Here is an 18,073-nt window from a genome sequence, read left to right as displayed (position 1 = left end):
AAAAAATGCACAACAGTTGGGTTTTGTAACAGCTTCCTAACCCCTTGAAAAAGGTACTTAGCTCTTAGATTAGTTACCATGGCTATTATGTTCATTGTCTGTACTAAAGGTATTGGAAAAGGATTCCAATTTTTAATTTTTACAATTCCTGTCCAAATATTTGTCAACATGCATTTTGAATTTTGTGCTTCGGAGGTGTTTTTCTTTCTCTGAAGGTGACTTCAGGGTATCTCCACTGAGGTTAATAATAAAGTTAGTGTGTGCAAATTGGTAGATAATTAGCAGAAGTAATTTAATGTTTTATTTAATAAAATGCAGTTACAATTGCATTTGTTTCCAAAATCCAGCTTTGATTTCCCAGCACTGCAGTCAGTCACACTGCTTCTGTAACATGCTCATCTCTGTGTGACGTAGAGGAGGGAGCATTTAATTTCATTTAATTTTTCTGGATGTTTTTACTTTTAAACAAAGGCAACGAGGGGAAAAAAGTCTGAAAATAGAAATGTATTTCATTGTCCATCTGAAAAAGAGAAACTGCAAAGCTGAGTTAAATATGTTGAGAAGAGCTGATATGAGCAATACAAGGACTCTGTTTTAATCTTGAGCAGTGTGAGAAGGCCAGGAGCCAGACTGTTCTGCTTCATTCACTGCAGTGAAACATGCTGTGAGTGTAGTTAAGCAGGACTATCTATAGCACACGGTTCTGTTCGTCAGCTGAAAGTGTACGAGAATCCAGTTCTGGATCCAGTAAGCAACTGAGGAACAAATGTTTCAGTTTGCTGACTTCAGTGGAATTGCTCCATACAGACAGTGGTACAGCTGACTGACTGAAATATCTAGTAGGTGCTATGACACATCAGTAAAAAAAGTCAAGGATTTGTGTACAATGTGTACATACTGTGGTACTCTGCTTCAAAGCCTACTGAATTAGAGAAGGGGAAGAAGGTTCTTCTGTAAGCAGGACTTTAGCTCATTCAGGGGTGCTACATGTGGCTCTTTGGATGGTTTTAGTGATGTATTGCTTATCTTTCCCAAAGAACGTTAATTTCCCAGCAGAGGTGAAGGATCTGACCAAACGCATCAGAACGGTTTTAATGGCCACAGCTCAGATGAAGGAGCATGAGAAAGACCCTGAGATGCTTGTGGATCTGCAGTACAGCCTAGCGAATTCATATGCCAGCACTCCTGAATTACGTAGGACGTGGCTTGAAAGCATGGCCAAGATTCACGCAAGAAATGGAGATTTATCAGAGGTAATGTAAATAGATGAATAGGAAATCCATTTGTCTTTAGGCTGAGATGTTCTGATGAAAAGGGTTCTGAAATACAGACAACAGTAGTGATTTAAGAGAATCATGCAGTGTGTCTCATATACTTGAAATTAGAGGAAGACAGGTTTGAAAAACACCTAGAGATGTGATGTGCTCATTATCCCAGTTTGCCTAATCACGACTACCTCATACATGCTTGAGCAAGACTTGAAAATGTCTGATGGGGAAGCTGTGGTGAGTATCATGTTAGCATCTCTGCTGCTTAACCCTAACAGGCCCAGTAGGTGTAGTGTAGATGAGGTTATGAGCAGTGCATAACTTACATAAAGGATTTTCTTCTTCCCCACTACGGCATAGGAGAGGAGCTTTGTTTATAACATGTTGTCCTTCTCATCAAAAACTAAATGGGTGATGCAAAACTCCAGTGCATAACCCAGGAATATCTTTCTTACTAAGTAATCTTAATGGTTTTCTTGAACAAATCTATGCTTTTACCTAAGACACCTAGTGAAATTAACACTCAAGAAGGATTTCATCATTTAATCCTTTATTTTCTTAAATGGCTATATTAATTTTGTCTTCCCTTTTCTGCAGCATGACTTGTCAGTGATGAAAGTATGTGCTCCTTATCACATGTATGCTGTAAGTCATACAGTGTACTTTAATGTATACACGTATCGTGGTCTCTCGTTACAGGCTGCTATGTGCTATATTCATATCGCTGCTCTCATTGCGGAGTACCTGAAAAGAAAGGGTAAGATCAACATATTCAAAAACGACTATGTATCTATAAACATTATTGTTGAAAATAATTTTTGGCTGTCCTGCTTTCCTTCCTTATATAGAAAGTATTCTTAAAGCTGCTTGAATTCTTCCCAAATATTGTATTTTTAAAATATATCTTAAATCCTAGTCTTAGCATTGGAACAGTGAAAGTGTGTGTTTTGTGTAAAGAGGGTTAATTAAATGTTTAGTAAGCTAGTGCTAAAAGAGAATGCTTCACTTGTTAGTCTGTTTTTATTAAATATGCATGTATTAACACATACCAGTAGCAGTGTACTAATACCATCTTACACTATCATAGGTTACTGGAAAATGGAAAAGATTTGTACCTCACGTATGCTCCTGGAAGATGGTCAAGTCTCTGATAGTAATGTGTTACTAACAACTCACAATGGAGGAAGTGAGTGCTCTAACCATGCCTGTTTATGGGTCAAATAACATAATTAGGGAATCAAATTGATTTGGAAAAATATCTACCAAAGCGAAAATATTTATAGTGCATGTTGATGGCTGTAATAGCAAGCAAGTAATGTTGGAAACATTATATGTTACTTTTCTGATGCTCTTTGGCTGGTTTGATGAATTGCTCAGAATGTCTCTGGTTAAGGGCTTTCTCAGCAAGAGAGCAGTATGCTCTTCATCGGCAACAGAAATCCCTCTCAGGTCAGTTGGTGTTTAGCACTTAAATCCATGTCCAATTCCTTGACTAGCCAAAGCTGGGAGGGAACAAGGGCAGAATTAATATCTGGTTATCCTTATGTAACTTAGTACAGATAAAGACTTTTTAAAATCTGTGATGCTTATTAGAGAAATAAAGTGCAGGCTTATATTATTAAATGCTTCTATGCCAGCAGTTATTTAGTTTATGAAATGTGTATTTCAAAGTAATTCTCAGCATGAGATATTTTAGCAGTTTTCACAAAGAGCAATTTCTGGGGGCAAAGGCCAATATCTGGGGAAGAGAAAACTTAGTTTTGGAAAGACCATGGTTCTCCAATACACTTGGAAGTGTCTGTAGGTGGGATGAAAAAATGCATCCTTTTAGAAGGAAGCTTTCTGTAAAGAGCAATATTTCAGAGATGGTTCACTAGTGGTAAAATACTTTGTATGAATAACAGTAGGTGGAATGAAGAACTTGTGGATCATTTTAAACCTATGTTTAAATTATTTTCAAAACTTGACAGAGGGGAAGGAGCCCCCTCTGTCTCAGTGTGTAAAGGTTAGCTTTTAAATTGTGCCTTACTAGCATTTTCCTACTTTTAAATTGAACACGAACCATGTCAGGAGTTCATCGCCTCCAGTGGCAGGTTTCAAGAGTGGTAGTAAAATCTTTGTGGGTCAGACTCTGCCTGATCTGTAATGTGCAATGCCTGTATAAGTTGTACCTTCTGCAACCATTGCACTAGGGCCCCATGCTTAGCAAATATTAAATGTAAGCTCGGTTTTAATCCTTGTGAGCCTTCCCATCAGCAGCTTCTGCCACCAGCCTGAGCTTTCTACAAGAGAGTTCCTCGGTTAGGGCTGTGGTCACCCTGCTGACCCTGGGCCCGGTAAAGAGAGCAGCTGCCAGGGTGTCCTTGAGCCCAGTAAAGGCGCACTGTGCTCCAGAGCAGCCGTCTCTGCAGTCGGCTGCAGTGAGCTTGGGGCAAGTGTGCCCCTCTCACTTAGGAAACTTGATGGGTGGGATGAGAGCAGGTCCCAGCATGTAACGTTAAGTGTCTGTAGGTCAGGCCGGGAGTCACAGCACTGGTTTCACGAGTATGGTTTCACTGGTTTCAGCCTGCGATGGTAATTCCTGTATAGATGAGTGTTGCATGTACAGAGAGTTTTACAAGGACTGCCAGCACTGTACAGCTAAGGAACTGAAATGCCAAAGAGAGCAATAAGATTGCGTCAGGAAAATGTTATAGTTACCCTTTGCCTGGACAAGTGGATTTATATCATAGAGAAAATGTGTAATAGTCGCATAAATTCAGTCAGTTCCATTTGTGCTTCTCGTCACTTGGGCTGTGAAAAAAGTAACTAATCCAGTCAAATAAAATATCTCTGTTTTAATGGCATCCAATAACTTTTTGAATTATCTGGTTATTCAGTCATTAATTGACATTGTTATGACTTGCACTTCAAGGCTTATTTTCCATGGGATGGCCTGCTTTTCTGAGCATTACGCCCAACATTAAAGAAGAAGGTGCTATGAAGGAAGACTCCGGGATGCAAGATACTCCCTATAATGAGGTCAGCAGCATTAACATTTATATACTTGTTCTATATTAACAGATGGTGTTATTTCTAATGGATGCCTGTGTATGTTACCACAAATTATAGTGAGAGCGTACTTCATGCAGTATAAAAGGCGCACAGCTTTTTGAGTGAAATGTCATAGCTGTTGTACTAAATAGCAAGGATAGGTGTTTAGCTAACCAGAACATTAAGTACCAGAGCTGGAAGTTAGGGCAGGGGGGAACACAAAGCAAACCCGTTCTGAATGAGATGTCAAGTATTCAAGTATTTTCATATTACTGTTATTTCAGTTTTTTTTTTATCTAAAGAAGAGCTAGGTCACCAATACCTGATTAAACATTGTGTCATTGAAATAAACCTTAATATAGAAGATACGGAACAAAAATTAAATAGTGGGTATGTCCTTTTGCTGCATTGCTATTAATTAAATGCCACCAGCTGTCAAGTCACTAAACTTTGTATTTGTGAAATTGCAGAATGTTCTTGTGGAGCAGCTGGAGTTGTGTGTTGAATACCTGTGGAAGTCTGAGAGATATGAGCTTATTGCTGAGGTTAACAAGCCTATCATTGCTGTTTTTGAGAAGCAGAGGGACTTTAAAGTAAGTTGGTTTTGTTTTTTTTTTTTTTTTTTTTAATCTTAAGACAACAGTAAAGATAAAAATTTTTAGGGGGAAACAAAAGTCCTTTCTTTAAAAGGAATGTTTTTTTCTTTCTGTCTGTAATTTCTCCTTTTAATGCTTTGTGCTGTGAGTAAATGAAAAACTCTGGTACCTTACCTTCCTCTTCTCAGCATCAATACAACAGTATATAAACAAAAAATTTCAAACAAACCTCTTCTATTAGCCAGTGGATGTGAATTTTTACATGTGTTTTTAAACCAAGAGCACATTTGCATTATATTTAAGTTTAGAAACTGCTGATAAATTGTGTGATCTCTTCACAATTCCAGAGTTTCTTCATTTCTTATTTACTTGGCAATTTCAATACATAATGAATAACCAGAGGATAATCTCATTTACTGATTTTTCTGGTTTAAAATTAAAAAAAAGCAAAGAGGTAGGTAGCTATAAGCTGTACGCTGAGGAAGCAGGTCCTCAGATTTAAACTTAGTTGAAATTTTGGTTCACTGTCCCGAGAAAGTGCTTTTTAGTGGTAATTGTGAATAGCATATTTTTGCCTGGGGTTGGGAGCTGATTGGAGTTATTGGCACCCTGCTCTCACCTGCAGACGCTTGGTTCAAGGACACTTGGGTTCTCTGACCTCTTAGTAGGTCCCTACCACTGCCCAATGGTGGGATGCTTGCCTTCCTGTGTGACCCTGTACACGAAGGCACCCACTGCCACAAAACTGTGTGCTCAGAAGATGACAGAAACCTTGAAATGAATCTTTAGTGACTGCTGACAAGGTTAAACCTTAGCATGTGCAGCCATCTTTGCAAAGGTTTGGTAATCCAGTTAAGACAAGCCACGCTTGCGTAGAGCCTTTGTGTCGTTTCCCAAAGTACTCATGCTCTCTCACTTCCCCTCGCTCTCGTTGTTTCTTAATGTAGAGACTGTCTGATTTGTACTACGACATCCACCGCTCATACCTGAAGGTTGCAGAAGTAGTGAACTCTGAGAAACGTCTCTTTGGGCGATATTACCGTGTTGCATTTTATGGGCAGGTAAGTCAACTTGTGTTCTTTTGTCTCCACAGATTCCCAGATTTCAGTCACATTCTTCCAATCCTGATGTATTTCAGGGAAGCTAAAACAGGGAAACACTTGGCAGTGGATCATGGGGTAGAAAGTGCCTCATGGGTCATACTCCAAGGAGGGTTTTACTAAGAAGAGAGAGCACTCAGTTGCATCTGTGTAAACTGCTGCTATGGATTTAGTGGTGTAATGGAGAACAGACCTGTACATCAGCTTTAGTTCTTGACTTCATCAAGCAAAACTGAGACTGAGGCAGGGCGGGTTTTTTTCAGAGTAAAACTTAAATAAAACCAAATAAGACATCTTTGATATATGGCCCTCTCTTCAAATAGAGCTTAAAGCAGAGCAGTATGCAGTAGATGTTTTGTTGTGTTTCTCGCTGACTCTGACTTCTGCTTTCAGGATACCTCTGGTTCTGTGTAATATTCTGTAGAGTAGTTTTATTCCCTCTGCTGTGCTTCAGCATCCTCAAAGCATTATTTTGTGCTTTCTTCCACTACAAACCAGTGTAGCAATCCAGCATGTTCTTTTAAGACCTGGTTTTGGCAAGCACACAATCTCCTTTACTCTAAAATAGTAAGGTGTGTAAACAACAGATTGATGTGAATCATTCTGTTTGCTAATTAGATTTTAATGCAGAAATTTGCTCTTTTCTCCTTTTGATCTTATTCAAGGCTGTGGTAAGTCTAGTTCTTTTGCATGTTTTGTTTAATTCTCCTCACACGTCCTCCATCCTTCCCTGTACTGTTACTTAACATTAACTTCCCTGTGCTCTCGATTCTTTGGTTCGTGGCAGATGAAATAACGTCGTTTCATTCACTGTTGCATCCTGCAAACTAATTTTTGTTTGTTCAGTTACCTGAATTACCAAGCTGTATCTGTCGTCATGTTGTGTGTGCACCGTGGGGCCCAATGCTGCATCATCTCATCTCAGTGAAAGTTTTTCTCTCAGCTTCACTGGGAGTGGGATTGGACCCCTTCTTCCTCTGTTGAAAAACTCGGTGTAGCATTAATGCTGTTTGAATGCAAGCCTGCTTTCCTGGCCTGTGCAGTCTACGATATATGGCAGTGGTAACTGGAGCGCTCTGGGCAGGGTGCAGCCACCTGCCTGATAGTCCCTTATAGGACCAAGCAAACTGGGAGTCAGAGGGCAATGGCAAGTCCTTCCTCAAAACGGGGGCAGCAGAGGGGGAAACGGGACTCTCCTACTTGCAACTTCTTGCTAGGGCTTTTCCAGAAGCAGCTACTTGTAAGTGGGTAATTTAGCTGCAGCAGTTCTGCTGAACTGGGTTAAAATCTCTATTACAGTGCAATGACTTTTCAGCTGCCAGTGCCACAAGGACAACTTCATTTAAACAGCTTTAGTGCTCTAAAGCATATGACTTTTTCATAGCTGCGTACTGCTCCCTGGTGCCCCTGGACACTGAGCTCTAAATGCAAACAAGCACAGCTTCCTCCTTTCCTTTTGCAGAAGAGATGTTATGTCATAGAAAGTGGGACTGCTCTGTATTGCTCCTTGCAGAGGCATAGTGACAACAATATATGGCACAGTGCAAATAATTAAAGGCAGATCATTCCCATCAGCATTACTTGTGCCTCATTTACCAAGGAAAATAGGAGTGGGTGTGCAGAACTGCTTAAGGAGGGCTTACCAGTACACAAAGCATCATGGCAGGTGTGGGAGCTACAGATGAAGCTTGACCTGGAAGGAGAGACGGTATCTGTTCCCATATACTGGTTGTGCCTGCATATTTTTCCCTTTGGAAGGTTTCCTTTCTGTATTTCTGTCAGTCCCTTTTACCCATGGCCACTTGTTTCCATTTTGGCTGTGCAAGTGGAAAGGTATGGGGCCTTTTTGTCATTCTGTTGCCAAGAGTATTGCAGGCCTCCATGCTGAAAGCAGTCTCAGTGCCCAATTCATTGAAAACATTAAAAGCAATTCCCTTTTTTTGTGCTTCTGGCAGACTTTGCACACTTCCTCGCAAAAGCTAATGGTTGCAGGTTTTACTAGTATTACACAGTTAAACCAGTGTAAACCAGTATGAATTGCTCTGCTTGGGCCACTACAAAGGAAATGCCCCAGAAGGAAACTCGATATGCAGGTACAGGATTCTCAGTATGCAGGTATGGGATTCCTTTTCAGTTTTACACGTACGTTGGTCTATAAAATACCTGTGGGCAGATACATATGTAAGCACACACGTATAAAAAAATGTATTATTACACATATGCATTTATTCATTAAACATTTTTATCAATTGTATCAATAATAAATTATACATAGGTATGTTTTGTAAAAATGGAACACTGCTGATTCTTACTGAAAAAAAGACTGCAGAGAAGGCAGATTAAAGGACAAAAGAATACTGCAAATACTGTTTGCAGGGAGAATTTTGGGGGTTCCTAGTGGAAAAAGAGAATCTGCAGCTGCACCTGAAAACTGTTCTTCTTCATGCAAAGGCGGAGACGGTATTTGGTTACTGCATTGCTGCAGGGACCCTCTGGAAGGATGGTTTGAATGAATGTAGTCCTTAGGGAGGATGTTGTTGGTTGTTTTCACCAGAAAGCTTTATTTGCCAGCTCAGAGAGCTGGATCTCGTGGCAGCTGCTGTTTTAGACTGCAAACTCTGTTAGAGGGCCTTTGGTGACAACATCTCATTGCACCACCAAGCGGCCGCACTAGCCAGTGCTTATGATTTTATTTACAGATGAATGTTTTGAGAAGTCGAGATCTTTCTGGAATTAAAAAAAAAAAAAAAAAAAAGCTGTTAAATATGTTGAATAGCTGAAAACTCATATTTTGCTGATAAGCAAAGACATTCAAGACTTGTTTTCAGAGCAGTGTTAGGTAAAGGTAGAGCTGAGGTTTTGTTCTCCTATCCATGCAAGAAGCTGTAGAAGTTGGAGGGCAGGTTTTTATAGTGGTAAGCTGACTGGAGTTTTACGTCTGAAGATCAGAAGATGTGTCCCATTTTCCAAATGTGATAAAACAGCTGTAGCTTCCTTACTAAAAAGTGCAATGTGCTCACTTACCATAGGAGGTGATGCTCACTTGATACAAACAGGGAAGGATCCATTAAGTGCTAATTCTTGGCAGGTAGAGCAGAAGGCTTTACCTTGGCACATCAGCTGCAGGGATGGTGTGTATTCTTCTAGCAAAGGGCAGAGAAGAGTCAGATTTACTGTAAGCTCCAAGGGCTGTGACTGAGGGCATACAGGGAGGAAGAAGGGCCTTTTCAGCGCTCCCATGGTGATAATCCTGGGTCACAATTTGACTCTCAGCACATTAGAGCTCAGTGGAAACCAATAACCTACTGTCTGGGAGGTCGTCTCCCTTCCATTACATTCGGCTGCTCCGAAATAATTTTCATCTGTAAGGCTGCATTGTTCTTGCAGGGCAAAACCAACCAGTATGAAAATAATCTAGGAATATGCATTGATAATGTGACCTCGGCTGCTTAATATTTTAAAATCCTGATATGGGAGGATATTTGGCTCCTTAAAAGTATTTAATCTTACTTTCAGTAGTCTTTGCCAGACATATAGCATATGGCAGACACGATTATTTATAGCTCACAATTAACTTCTGCTTGTCACTTGTCAGCTGAAATATTGTAGGGAATATGTACTTAAATGATATCTCTTGCATTAGAGACAAGACTAAATCTGTTAGTTGTTTGTTTTCAGGTATGTTTTTTTTAAGCAAAACCATTAATACAGGTATCATCTTAGAGTGCCATGCAGCATCAGCACGGAGTTTTGGCACTTACATATAAACACTGTGTTCCAGCATGCAAACATACACAGAATCAGTGTTAGACTGATAAACTATAAACTATATTCTAGTTTGCTTATGTGATTAATTTGGAAAACATGAGGGGTTTTGTTGAAAACATTGAAGAGTAACAGAAAACAGATGGTTTTTGACAGAAGCAATCCTGAGTAGCGTGTTTGAATATGGTTGCATAAGACTAATGAGGTTTTCCCACATAAAGCAGTTTTGCTTCAGTGGAAACAAGATCAGAAACCAGGTTATGATCCTGCAGATTTTTTCTCAGTGAAATCAATAGAAAGTCAATTGCTTGCCCAGCTCAGTAAATGTTTATAGGGTGTCAGCTTTTGAGCTCTGGATTTGTTCTCTAATTACCTGTGAAGTTCCTCATATGCCTGTGGAGTTTAATTGATAATATTGTTAAAAATTGTGCAATGTTAGAAGGTCACTGTGAGACTGATTAAGATACTGTCAGACAAGCTGCTGTTGCTGCTATTAGTCATTGGTTTCCAGTACTGCCCATGTTGCTGTTGGCACTTGCCAAATTAAAAGACAGTTTTATTGCCTCTTGTTCTCACTGAAGGAGAATGCAGAGATGCACATATTTCTTAATCCCTACTGAAATAAAGCTTAGGGGGTTTTTCCTAAACAAACATTGAAATTTACAGCTAATTTATTTTAATTCTAGGGGGGGGGTTGTGAAGATTTTCCTAGCCTATAATTTTAGTGGCCAAAGTTGAAAGACGCGTCAACATGAAAAGGCTGGATTTTGCATGAGTACCTTCCAAAGAGATTTTGGAGGTATCTCTTGACTTCATTCATTTGTGCTTCTCTCTTTTTCAACAGATGGCAGTTTGTCTAGGCATCTTGTAGAATTAGCTGTCCAAGCCACATCGTGTTAAGTTTAAAGGGCCTTGGGTCTGACATCATTAATGCTGTCTTCCTTTCCCCTTTATCCCTGCAGCTTCAGGTATTTTCCTCTGGGTCACTTTGTGTTAAGGTGAAAGGAGGAGACTTTGGGTACAGTTGCAGTGGTTAACACTGCCAGATTTCATCAGTAGCATATGAAATCCTAGGAGGAGGGCTGGTGCTGCTCGTGGTGTTGGGATAAATCCAGCCCTTGTTAATGGGGTACCTGCTGCTTTCTGCTCAGCTGGGAGAGCTTCTCCCGGAGTGTTGATGTACATGTTCATCGCGTAGCAGCACCTGCACGTGATGCAATGCTGTGTTAATTTTCTGCAGTCGGCATTTCTTCTGAAGCCTGACAGGTTCTTGTTCAGCTCTTCAATGGAGCCTTTTATTAAAGCTCTGCCAAGTCCATCCAGTGTAATAAGTAAATGACCTTAATAAGACAGCTTTTTTGCAAAGGAGCACAGTCTGTGTGTCTTTTTTTTTTTTTTCCTTTCAAATGTAAATAATTTACTAATTGTCCCTGAAAATGCTGCAATTCCATATGGCCTTTCAAGATGCCACCAGAGTTCCTCTTCAGCTGCCCTGAACAGATGCAGACTGGTTCACAGGTCCTCCCCACGCAATGGCCCCGCACATCGCTGTGGGCAGCAGCGCCCTACGCAGTGCCCAGCCTTTGCCTGCACACGTAGCTCCCAGATAGGATGTGCTGCAGGTGGCATGCTGCACGCACCCCAGCTGGGCTGGGCATCCAGCAAACAGCTGTTACACTCACGTTCTGTTAGTCTAGTGCTTCTGAAATAGTTAATTTAGCCAAATGATTAACATTTAAAGAATTTTCAATGTCCAATTTTTAATTCATTAGGGTTTTTTCATCATACACACATCAGCGTTCTCAAGAAAGCACTTCAACTCTTTAAACAGCTAGGTCTCTTACATGAATAAATGTGTATGAGTTATTTCCTGGGTAACTTTGGAGATACCAGAGCAGTATAAATGCAGACCTCTAGGTATGTGTCTGCTAGGAGTAGAGACAGGTAAGCTTTTAACTTAGGTGCTGGAAATGGCATACTGGAGGCTCTGGTGGGTATACAGGCAACCTTGATTCCTGATGTAAGCACCTTGTTTAGGCTTCGCCCTGCCTGTTGTGTTCACTGTATCCTTCCATTTCCTTCCAAACAGGGTTTTTTTGAAGAAGAGGAAGGTAAAGAGTATATCTATAAAGAACCCAAATTAACCGGCTTGTCTGAGATCTCTCAAAGGCTCATGAAACTTTATGCAGACAAGTTTGGAATAGATAACGTGAAGATCATCCAGGATTCCAACAAGGTATGAAAGACGTGCAGTTCTTGCACAAGGGGGAGAAGTGAGTGCATGGTTCATGTTTTGAGAGCTGTGTTTTGAATGAATGTGAACTAAGTGTATGTGTAAACTACTATGACCTAGTTTTACAACCAAAAAAAGATGCTCACCTTATAGTGTGACAGGTGCTGTATGGAAATGACAATGTCATAGCAGGGCATCACAGTCAGTGGGAAAAGAGCATATTCCAGCATATGTCTGCATAGAGCATGCAGATGTTTACTGCAATGCAGAAGCTGATTGTTTTCTCTCATTTAGCTTTCATCCACTTTTGCCAATGGCTATATTCAAAAGTCCCACTGTTCTTAGGGGCCTCTTGGTTAAATATCTTTGTATTAATCTGTGGTCTGAATATTACATTTGGAAGTATCAGTTTTAATCGGTATTGCTATGATAGATAAAAGCATTGGAAATATAATGGATACCTTGGAAGCTCATCACACTTAACAGAATTTTATTATGTTTGCCACTGCTACACAGGTCAACCCTAAAGACCTGGATCCAAAATATGCATATATCCAGGTGACGTATGTCACACCTTTCTTTGAAGAGAAAGAAGCCGAAGATAGAAAGACCGACTTCGAAATGCATCACAACATCAACCGTTTTGTATTTGAAACACCTTTCACACTCTCAGGAAAAAAGCATGGAGGTGTAGAAGAGCAGTGCAAGAGGCGCACAATCCTGACAAGTACGTTTGCTCAGGCTGCTTCCCCCCTCCCATCTGACCTTTGCCAGTTAAGCCCAGCAGTGCGTTTCATGTGCCAGGTTTTCTGCAGTCAGTGGAAGTAATCTTTTCAGTGCGTCCATTGGCAAAGTACGTGCTTTCTTACGATCCTGCTGACCATCGTGGGGAAAGTTATTTTCATTTGTGGAGTCATCAGCTGTCTTGTTTTTCCTTATTATTGACATCTTAACTGTTCTTGCAATGATGTAATTTGGGAGTGGTTCTGCTGGAGGCAGCTTAGCACTCAGAACCACTGTTCTTTTAATAATAAACAAGTCAAAGAAGAAGCAAAGTAGGGTGCCTATTCTGCTAAGAAGAGTAAAACTTAGCAGATACAAATTTTTGTTCAAAATGGGAGTAAGATACGTGTTATAGAATTTTTTAAAGTGAGAATTAAGATTTCATTTCACTGGGCACAATCACTGTTTTAAGACAGGAATGTTAAGAGCACTAGATACGTCTATTCTTACTGAGTCATATTAAACAGAAAATGTTTAGTTCCTTATCATGATTGAAATCTCTCTTTTAAAGAGGCATCCTTCATGAAACTACTACTGAAACTTGACCTATCTGAATTTTGGCTGGGAGTATGAGAAACTGTCTGAGATGGAGGTGGTGTTCTCATGGGCAGCCGTGAGCAGAGAGACTGATGTTCACAGCAAAGGCTCCCGAGTGACACAAAATCCAGTTCCCCACCGACTTCAGTGCATCTCCTTCCCCCAAAGGGCAAAGTGAAGAAAGCTGCTTACAGTACAGGCGTAGTCACCTAAAAGTTTTGTTCTGGCAAATCAGGAAAGAGGCACTGATGTCTGGGGGCATCTTGATACATGATACAGCTTTCCTTGTAAGAAGAAGAAAGCAGTAGCAGCTTGTGTGTGGGTTTTTTAAGTGCTTAGGCAGCAGTAGGTGTTTTGAGATCTGTATTGAAGCAGGTAGTTTCACTGACTTGAAAGTGCAGCTGTTATGGTATGTCTGGCAAAAACAGAGAGGGTGGTTCTTCCAGCAGAACATTTTCCCTAGGTTATTACATGCTGTCATCAGCTCCCACCGCTCTCAGCCTGGCTCCATCTTTGGTGTTAGGTGGGAATTTTATGACCTTCTCTTCTCCCCTGCTTTTCCCTCTGGCACCTGCCTCACCTCAGTGCTTTTCTCTAAAGGAAACATCTTTCTTTTCCCCCCGTAAAAAGAAGTTTGAGAAGAAAGCAAGGCTCACCGGTATGACTGGAGGAGCAGTGGAAGTTAATTGTGCTTGGGCAGAGGTACTGGGTGGCTGGAATGGTACCCGCTCAGCATCTCTGCTCCAGAGCCTGCTGCCTGCGTTGTGCAGAGGACAAGTGCAGTCTGGCTGCTGTCTGTGGATCGCTGGCTCTCTGCCGTGCCTGGGTGTGACTCATGCTTCCCAGACTGGAAGCCCTGGGTTTCCTGCTCTCCAAGGAGACAGCCACCCTGTAAGCTGGAGTTCATTTAGGTCTGCGCTGATGCACAGCAGATGCTCACTAGAGGAGGGCATACACAGGGTGTGGGAGGCCTTCCAAAGTGTGTAGGGCACACGGGAAAAGATTCTTAGCTTAGATCAGACTTAATGCGCCGTAACTGTACCTTTGCCAGACTCCTGAGATCCGTGAAAAGGCCTTGACTGGAAGGAAGGGGTTTTAACAATGAATAGTTCCTCTGTCAGCTCCCATAGCAGCATTTAGGTTGAATACTAAAAGTAACTCCTTACTTCTTTAAGCATGATGTTTTAATAGTAGTTCATTTGTGGGTGAGCAGTACCCAATTCAGCTGAACTAGAGGCTCCCACCTCTAACTTGAACCATGTTTGATGGGATGTTTTGAGCGGTTTGAAGTTCGGTACAGGCTTATCAGTTGGTGCTTTAACTCAGAAGAAGAATTTTGTGGTTTCTAAAGTCTGAGTGGTGAGAGCTTTTTGCCACGTGGATGTGACAGAGCTCAGTAGCAAACAGTGGTGAATTCAAAAGGGAATGCTCTCCCAGTGCCAGGTACATCAAAATTCAATTTGGACCTGCTGTGTCACCTTCATTCATTGGTGATTAAAACTTAATTTGTATAGATTGATAAAGAGATTGGCAAAGTCAAGAGTTCATACTTTGATGTAATTGTTTTTCTTTCTTAAATGCTCCCTTCTTGGGTGAGTTTCTCTGATACATTTCTTGCTTTTGAGTAGCCAGTCACTTGTTTCCCTATGTGAAGAAGCGTATTCAAGTCATAAGCCAAACCAGCACAGAGCTGAACCCTATCGAAGTAGCAATTGATGAGATGTCCAAAAAAGTCTCAGAGCTCAATCAGCTTTGCACAATGGAAGAAGTGGACATGATCCGACTGCAGCTCAAACTCCAAGGAAGTGTCAGTGTCAAGGTAATGACAATTTGCCTTTTTTTCTTTTTTCTTTTTTTTCCAATGCATCTACCTAAATTTTTATTCTGATTTTCATCATTCCAGACACATTTTGTCTATTTTATATTTCTGATCATATCTTGTATTCCAGTGCTATTGGAGCCCCCTCTAAAAATGTAAAGGAATGGAAAGTTTTCCACTGATGTTGATGACTGCTGGATTTATGTGCAAATATAACTATTTCAGTCAAATCTTCTCTAAATAAATGTTAAGACCTTTCTAACAAGACCATCACGTGTCACTTCAGAATGCAGCCCATCACATAGCCAAGCATGCAGATACGTTAAAGGGAGTTTTGTTAGGAGTAGTTTTGTCATTTCCTGTTGAGGAAAGTTGGGATTGGTGAGAGGCACATGTATTTCTGGTGCCCTCATTAAAATGTCTTCAGACGTATAGCTTTCTAGATGGTTAACTAGCCAAAGACTTTCAAAGGCCAGCAGAGATCTGTAGTTTGTATGAGGCTGACCAGCTCCCTGTTCCTCAGTAAAACTCTTCAGGTTTAATTCAGTGACAAGAGGAGTGATGCTCTTCACACAGGCTTGGTTGCCTGAGGCCAGTCCCCAAGCCTTGGAACACAAGAGAAAATGACAATAAACTACTTGTTCTCTGCACGTAAGCTGTGTATTTTTCCTCCAGGTAAATGCTGGACCAATGGCCTATGCTCGAGCTTTTCTTGAAGAGACAAATGCTAAGAGATATCCTGATAATCAAGTTAAGCTTCTGAAGGAGATCTTCAGGTAAACATTAAGTTTAGACTTTCCACCCTCTGCATAGTATGAATAGCATGAGTAGGTGTGACGTGAAATCAGGCGGAATTGGACTAGGCTGATTTACATCTGCATTTACCCTATCTTACAACTAATTCCCAAGAATGTAGTGTGTGTATATGTATAGATAGATATTTTTTATTACTGCAAAATTTGTATGGTTGCTCTTTGTGGTTTTGTGCTTGTAGGCAATTTGCAGAAGCATGTGGACATGCCCTTGATGTCAACGAACGCCTTATTAAGGAGGACCAATTTGAATATCAGGGAGAGATGAAGTCTCATTATAAGGATATGCTCAGCGAGCTGTCTGCAGTTATGAATGAACAGGTTAGATCATCTATTTTGCTGATTGGGCTGAATGAGAGTGGCTAATTGTGTCTTCTAATGACAAATGAAGCTGTAGGGCAAAATAGTAGAAGTAAAACCTGGCAGTGCAACAGTCACTGAGAAAACATAGTTTACTCTTTTTTCTTTTTTTTTTTTTTTTAATCCAGCTGTATTATATATAATGAATCTGATTGATCAACAAAGATTTGTCTTCTTACCTGTCTTGCTACATATTGAAAAGTTGAATGTTCATGAGGCTAAATGCAGACTGAGGTCTAGAGGCGTAGAAAGATAATCAGTTAAACTAGTGTTTTATGCTTTGCTTGTTTTATGCTGCAGCTGTGATGTATTTAATTAAAACAGTAAATTGCTTTTAAGACCTAGCTTATAACTGGAAGAGATCTCTTTATAGTTTCTATTTTTATTCAGCTTTCAGAGCAAGAGTTATTTCTTTTTTATTTTTTTATATGTAAGTACACTGTCAAAATACATGCCATGTTAAAACTCTTATTTCAGCTGTTAGCAGCTTCAGAAGGATAAGCGTGCATGGCTACATTATATGAAATGCATCCCAAAATACTGAACTGGACTTCAGTGCACACTTGCAGCTATTCTATCGCTGTGTCTATGCAGATATTTTTTATTATGTTTTCTGTTTTAATTTAAATATTGAATGATTCTGTATACTAAAGTGCAAATTAAATCATGCTCAATTATTTCTCTGCATGCTTGTGTGTAAGCCACCTTAGCTTGCACCTGAGAAATACTTATCCTCTAGAGTTGAACTGCATTTCCAGGTGCCTATAGCACACATAAGCACTGTTTGTGTACAGACCTACTTTGTTTAACCATTGGTATCAGTGATGGCATCTCACAGAAGTGTCTAATTGGCATCCCATTAGACGATGCTCTGTTATTCATCTTCACATGTGAAGAGAATAAGGAGTTATCGGAATTGTTGGCCCATTGTTATTCTTATTGGGGAATCGAGCTAGTTTTTCACAGGGTGTAAAGCTGTGTAATTGCTTTGAAGGCTTGGTGTATGCCAGGTGGGGGGACGAGCTCACTGGTGGTTGCTGTTCTGTTCTCCCTTCCTGTTTAGGTGTATAAAGATTTGTGAACCTCAAGCATTCCAGTAATTTTATCATAACTAATATTTATTACTGTTTGTTATATTAAGTATGTAAGTATTAAGGGTATCATTTGTTATTCAATGTTCATGCCTCTCGCGTGGAAGTTATTTTGGCCATCCAGTCTATGTGCGTAGGCAGTACTACGTGTCTTCTGTGAACTACTGTTCCCCACAAGAATGTAAAATGTATGGTCAACTTAAATGAAGCATCAGCAGCCCATGAGTTTCAGCATTCATAAAATATTTAGTGAGTTCCATTAAATACTCACACCTGTATTTATATCAGTGAGCTCTGGGTTTTCTTCATGTAAATGAAAAGACTAAGTAATACAAAATTACTTGTACATAACAATGTTAATATGTAAAGTTAAGAGTTCATCCAGCCAAAGTCAAAATCGCCATCTGTTTAACCAAAATCATCGGAATTTGAAAGTCCACACTGAAAACCAGTCTCCCACTTGCAGCCCTGTGGGGCAGCCTTATAAGTGATAGCCCAGTTTTCCAGGCAGTGTGGCTTTTTGGGAAAACTCTGCTCCTCTTGCAATGAATGCATGAACTCCCTACTTTTGAGCAGAGTGTTGCCTCAGAGAAATCACATGCTGTAAATTGTGGCTGAAACATTTATCTCGCAGTTGGAAAGCTTGAGGCTCTGTTGTAACTGTGCTGTGTGCTTT

The 18,073-nt window shown here is 40.4% G+C and overlaps 1 protein-coding gene across 7 annotated transcripts in view; it reads left to right on the top strand.

Annotated features, from left to right (window-relative positions):
* Positions 1-18,073, top strand: part of DOCK10 (dedicator of cytokinesis 10) — a 165,010-nt gene that overhangs the window by 144,407 nt on the left and 2,530 nt on the right. For 6 of the 7 annotated variants that reach the window (XM_072866735.1, XM_072866733.1, XM_072866737.1 and 3 more), the window contains 11 exons: positions 1,038-1,253; positions 1,968-2,025; positions 2,356-2,454; positions 4,183-4,289; positions 4,772-4,894; positions 5,845-5,958; positions 11,852-11,998; positions 12,512-12,722; positions 14,944-15,134; positions 15,810-15,910; positions 16,129-16,267. In XM_072866735.1, coding sequence (XP_072722836.1) covers positions 1,038-1,253; positions 1,968-2,025; positions 2,356-2,454; positions 4,183-4,289; positions 4,772-4,894; positions 5,845-5,958; positions 11,852-11,998; positions 12,512-12,722; positions 14,944-15,134; positions 15,810-15,910; positions 16,129-16,267 — 1,506 coding nt within the window. The remainder of the gene's footprint in view (positions 1-1,037; positions 1,254-1,967; positions 2,026-2,355; positions 2,455-4,182; positions 4,290-4,771; positions 4,895-5,844; positions 5,959-11,851; positions 11,999-12,511; positions 12,723-14,943; positions 15,135-15,809; positions 15,911-16,128; positions 16,268-18,073) is intronic. The other variant, XM_072866738.1, reaches the window with a different exon arrangement.

The sequence above is a fragment of the Ciconia boyciana genome, chromosome 7 (assembly GCF_034638445.1).
Source record: "Ciconia boyciana chromosome 7, ASM3463844v1, whole genome shotgun sequence".
In the NCBI taxonomy this organism is placed as follows: Eukaryota; Metazoa; Chordata; class Aves; order Ciconiiformes; family Ciconiidae; genus Ciconia; species Ciconia boyciana.
The sequence above is the reverse complement of the archived record's forward strand: the minus strand, read 5'-3'. Positions and strand labels throughout refer to the sequence as shown.